Source organism: Amblyraja radiata, chromosome 39, assembly GCF_010909765.2.
Source record: "Amblyraja radiata isolate CabotCenter1 chromosome 39, sAmbRad1.1.pri, whole genome shotgun sequence".
NCBI classification, from domain to species: domain Eukaryota; kingdom Metazoa; phylum Chordata; class Chondrichthyes; order Rajiformes; family Rajidae; genus Amblyraja; species Amblyraja radiata.
Window position 1 is genome coordinate 7,725,454 of NC_045994.1, and position 5,247 is coordinate 7,730,700.

Genomic DNA, 5,247 nt, shown 5'->3' on the forward strand with positions numbered 1-5,247 from the left:
GTTTATTATATGTACAGTTTAGTATGTTTACATATTCTTGTGTTTAAGAAGGAACTGCAGATGCTGGAGAATCGAAGGTACACAAGAATGCTGGAGAAACTCAGCGGGTGCAGCAGCATCTATGGAGCGAAGGAAATTTCCTTCGCTCCATAGATGCTGCTGCACCCGCTGAGTTTCTCCAGCACTGTTCCATGTTCTGTGTGGAGGGTTTCGGCCTGAAACGTTGCCTATTTCCTTCGCTCCATAGATGCTGCTGCACCCGCTGTATACATACTCTGTTGTGCTGCTGCAGGTAAGAATTGTATTGTTCTGTCTGGGACATATGACAAGAAAACACTCTTGACTCTTGCGTTGGGGAAAGGTAGATTGAGATCGGTCAGCTTCGGGATGGGGAAATCGCAGCGGGACCAGGACCAGGGACTGAATAAATAAAGTGCGTTGTCGCTGCTGAGCCGAGCCGAGCCGAGCCGAGCTCAGCTCACCAGAGAGAGGGGGTGAAAGCACCCAGACAGTACAAGTAGGGATGGTGGCGGTAGCTTTGGTAGGCGTGTACCAGCGATGCCCCTGCGCTCTCTGCTGCGCCCGCTTGGCCCTTGGGCGCGGCGTAACTCTGGCAGGCCGACATCATCTTCCTCTTGGTCTTGTACCTGCGGTTCTGGAACCATATTTTCACCTGGGTCTCGGTGAGCTTCAGCGCCCCGGCCAGCTCCGCCCTCTCCGGCGCCGACAGGTACCTCTGGCCGTCGAACCTGCGCTCCAGTTCCAGCACCTGGGAGTGCGAGAAGGCCGCTCGCGAACGCCTCTTCTTCGGGCTTCTCGCCCGAGCGATGGGACCGTCCGCCTTCCTGCGTGCGGCGGTGTCTAGAGACAGCAACGAAAGCAAACACAAACTTAGTGAGGCGGGGCATGTGGACGACCGACCTCCGGGGAAAGGCAGTGGTCGGTGGTTAGATTCAAGCCCACCAAATCACCCCCTTTATCCAATGTGGAAATGCCAAAGAATAGTGGGCTTAGACTCAATGTGTGAGAGGGAAAGTTTAAAGATGATGTGCGTAACAACTATTCATAGAAACATAGAAAATAGGTGCATGAGTAGGCCATTCGGCCCTTCAAGCCTGCACCGCCATTCAATATGATCATGGCTGATCATCCAACTCAGTATCCTGTACCTGCCTTCTCTCCATACCCCCTGATCCCTTTAGCCACAAGGGCCACATCTAACTCCCTCTTAAATATAGCCAATGAACTGGCCTCAACTACTTTACGTGGCAGAGAATTCCACAGGTTCACCACTCTCTGTGTGAAAACAAAATCTCATCTCGGTCCTAAAAGACTTCCTCCTTATCCTTAAACTATGACCCCCTTGTTCTGGACTTCCCCAACATCGGGAACAATCTTCCTGCATCTAGCCTGTCCAACCCCTTAAGAATTTTGTAAGTTTCTATAAGATCCCCCCTCAATCTTCTAAATTCTAGCGAGTACAAGCCGAGTCTATCCAATTTTTTCTTCATATGAAAGTCCTGCCATCCCAGGAATCAGTCTGGCGAACCCTCTATGGCAAGAATATCTTTCCTCAGATTAGGAGATATCCCTTTTCTCCAGAGGTGCTGCCTGTCCCGCTGAGTTTCTTCAGCGTTTTTATGTCTACGTTAAACCAGCATCTGCAGTTCCTTCCTACACATCAGCCATGTTTTAAACTTGAATCTCTCTACTATATTAATTACTTCGAAGATAAAGCATGGAAATATGCCCTTCAATCAGTCCACACCATTGAAAACTGCACGGCACTCCCTCGTAACCCCGGATCACAGATGCCTCATTCCCCCTGCACACCACGGACCCCCTTCCTAAGACCCTACCACCCGGTCTACACATAACACAGCGCATTCAATTTCTCCTGAGAAGTTGTCATCTCCTCCCAGGACTACATCAGACTAAAGATACATTAACAACATAGACTTACAGGTGGAACACCGCCCCCACTCTCTTGATCGCTGCTCAGATATTAGGCACAAGAGCTGGTAAACTATCCTTGGATGAAGTGATTGGCAACAAAGTGTTCTGTCGATAGACGCAACGCGCTGGAGTAACTGAGCGAGTCAGTCATCGTCTCCAGAGATGTTGCCTGACCCGCTGAGTTATTCCAGCACTTTGCGTCCGTCCTTGATGTAAACCAGTTCTTAGTTTCTACACGTGTTCTGTACCGAAGTCCGAAGCGGTGAGAGCGATTGTGTAAAGGCTCGTTCTATGGCCATTGACACAGAAGGAGGCCATTCACCCCATCGTGTGTCGGGCAACTCCCAGCACAACAATCCCACCCCTTACACCTCTGGGGCCCCACTGCTTATGCCCCACCGCCCCTTCTCTGATTTTAGTTTCCTATCTTCCTCAAATAAGAACAAAGTATTAGTTTCTTATAGAAACTTACAAAATTCTTAAGGGGTTGGACAGGCTAGATGCAGGAAGATTGTTCCCGATGTTGGGGAAGTCCAGAACAAGGGGTCACAGTTTAAGGATAAGGGGGAAATCTTTTAGGACTGAGATGAGAAAAAACATTTTTTACACAGAGAGTGGCGAGTCTCTGGTATTTTCTGCCACAGAAGGTAGTTGAGACCAGTTCATTGGCTATATTTAAGAGGGAGTTAGATGTGACCCTTGTGGCTAAAGGGATCACGGGGTGTGGAGAGAAGGCAGGTACAGGATACTGAGTTGGATGATCAGCCATGATCATATTGAATGGCGGTGCAGGCTCGAAGGGCCGAATGGCCTACTCCTGCACCTATTTTCTATGTTTCTATGTTTCTATGTTCGACACCCCAGTCCGTTCCCATTGGGCCAGTTGCAAACTATTTCACCGAGGGTTTAAAAAATCAACGCAGTTGAGACCCCACATACCACCATTTCCAATTGAAATACCTGGGACTCGGATCGGGTCCAATGTCCTGTGTATTCCATGGGGATATTCAGGAACCTGCAGTGCACTTACCTATGAAGAACGATGCTTATGGAAATATTAAGTCAGGGGATAAGGGGAGGAGGCAGGAACGAGGTATGATTGGGGATGATCAGCCATGATCACATTGAATGGCGGTGCTGGCTCGAAGGGCCGAACGGCCTACTCCTGCACCTATTGTCTATTGTCTATTAAAGCGAGGTAGAGTCACAGAGACCCTTGGCCCAACTTGCCCACACCGACCAACATGTCCCACCTTCACTAGTCCCACCTGCCTGTGTTTGTCCCTCTAAACCTGTTCTATCCATGTACCTGTCTAAATGTTTCTGAAACACGGCGATAGTACCTGCCTCAACTACCTCCTCCGGCAGCTCGTCCACGGACACCGCTCTTTCGGGTTGCTATTAGCCATGATCACAATGAATGGCGGTGCAAGCTCGAAGGGCCGAATGGCCTCCTCCTGCACCTATTTTCTATGTTTCTACCAAAAACCCATGCCCTGTGTAATTTCATTTCACTATTAAAGCAGTTGGGCGCGGTATACATCACCTCTCCCACACATTTACTGATCGCCCTGAATTCGTTGTTTTGCCCACCTGCATTAAAGGGACTACAGCAAGGTTGAATTGACAGTCGGTAACGCGACAGAAAGCACATGAAATTGCTTTGACAATATCCCATTCCATCCGTTAACACGACATGTGTGGTTAGGGGGAAGGCAGGAGAATGGAATTGGGAGGGGAAGATAGATCGGCCATGAATGAATGGCGGGTAGGCATGATGGGCCGAATGGCCCAATTCTGCTCATATAACTGGTGATCTTAGGTTCGCTACCAGACCACACACACACACACACACACACACACAGAACATAGAACAGTGCTGGAGAAACTCAGCGGGTGCAGCAGCATCTATGGAGCGAAGGAAATAGGCAACGTTTCATGCAATGTCCGTTCTGACAGCAAGACAAACTAACCTCCTGTGCCTGCTTGTGATCCATATACTCCAATCCTTTCATTTTCATCTGCTTATCTAAAAGCCCCTAAAGTATCTGCCTCCACCACCACCCCCGGCACCCATACACCCTCTGTGTAAAATAACTTCCCCCGCACAACTTTAAACGTCCCCTCCTCTCACCTTAAGGCTGTGCTCTATCGTACTTGACATTTTCACCCTGTGGGGAAAAACAGTTCTGACTGTCTACGCAAAAAGACTTCCCCTTTATCCTTAAACTGTAGTAAGATCCCTTGTTCTGGACTTCCCCAACATCGGGAATAATCTTCCTGCATCTAGCCTGTCCAATCCCTTAAGAATGTTGTAAGTTTCTATAAGATCCCCCCGCAATCTTCTAAATTGAACGCACCGACTTGTTTGACTTGTACCGGAGCGGTAGTCTGCAGGTGCTGAGGGTTTGTTAGCGGGAGCAACAGTCGAGGCGGAGAGAGCGGATCCGCCCATCGGGGGACTCTCTTACCTCCGACTTCCAGACCCGCCGCTTCCCCGCCTCCAGTCCCCAGCACGGACTTCGGATCCCGGCCGCGTCTGGCCGTCTCGCCGGCTGAGTGGACGCCGTCCGGCACGTCGCCTTCTGAAGAGGCCGGCCTCTGCTTGGCACCCCCCGGTACCTCCTTGTGGGCTAGAATATCTTGGATGAGGAAGGACGTGAAGGGTTTCGTGGAGACTGACATCTCAGTAGTGTGGAGCCCACTCTCTCCCTCCACGGTCAAGGTGAACTAGGCCAGAGACAGAAAGTGTCAAGGTGGGTTCCGTAGTGGGGTTTTATACCCGAAGGGTAACCAAGGTGGTGGAGGGGGGGCGGAGTCAAGTTCCTCCCCAGATGTAGCTAATGCTACACTGGGCATTGGAAGCACCGGCCGCGCTTATTCCTTCCGCCCCCCCCCCCCCCTCTCAATCTCCTCACAAATGTCATTGGTTTACTTCTGTGGGACTAATAACACCCCCCCCCCCCCCCCACCCCCCCCATCCTCCCCTTCCTCAAAGCTTCTACAGTGTCAGGCAGTCCAAAGTCAGCTGATACTTCTGGAGTCGTTTACTGCGTTCACTGGAAGTTAACCCTTGTGATTCATTCCCTCGACAGCTGAAGTATTTACACAGATAGATATATAGACAGGATGGAACGGCAGGATGCAGGTTTATACCGAGGATAAACATAATATTCCCGTATCCCCTCCTATGTCCCTCTTCCTCAGCCAACTATGGGCCACCGTGGGCCTAACCATTCCTTGATCATCTGTTACCCTCTCTCTCTCTATCTCTCCTTCTCTCTCCCTCTC

At 50.3% G+C, this 5,247-nt stretch overlaps 1 protein-coding gene across 1 annotated transcript; it reads right to left on the bottom strand.

Moving 5' to 3' along the window:
- Positions 1-287: 287 nt before the first annotated feature.
- LOC116967313 (homeobox protein koza-like) lies at positions 288-4,661 on the bottom strand. The gene is made up of 2 exons (XM_033013814.1): positions 4,428-4,661; positions 288-933 (listed from the first exon to the last, which is right to left on the bottom strand). The coding sequence occupies exons 1-2, from the start codon at positions 4,639-4,641 to the stop codon at positions 479-481; spliced, it is 669 nt and encodes a 222-aa protein (XP_032869705.1). The 5' UTR covers positions 4,642-4,661; the 3' UTR covers positions 288-478.
- Between the last annotated feature and the right edge of the window lie 586 nt (positions 4,662-5,247).

Bases quoted from the DNA above. Each gene is read 5' to 3' on its own strand.
- LOC116967313 (XM_033013814.1), bottom strand. From the start codon at position 4,641: ATGTCAGTCTCCACGAAACCCTTCACGTCCTTCCTCATCCAAGATATT. The intron at 934-4,427 runs GTAAGAGAGTCC...ACCGACCACTGC, and splicing joins GGCGGGTCTGGAAGTCGGAG to CTTTCCCCGGAGGTCGGTCG.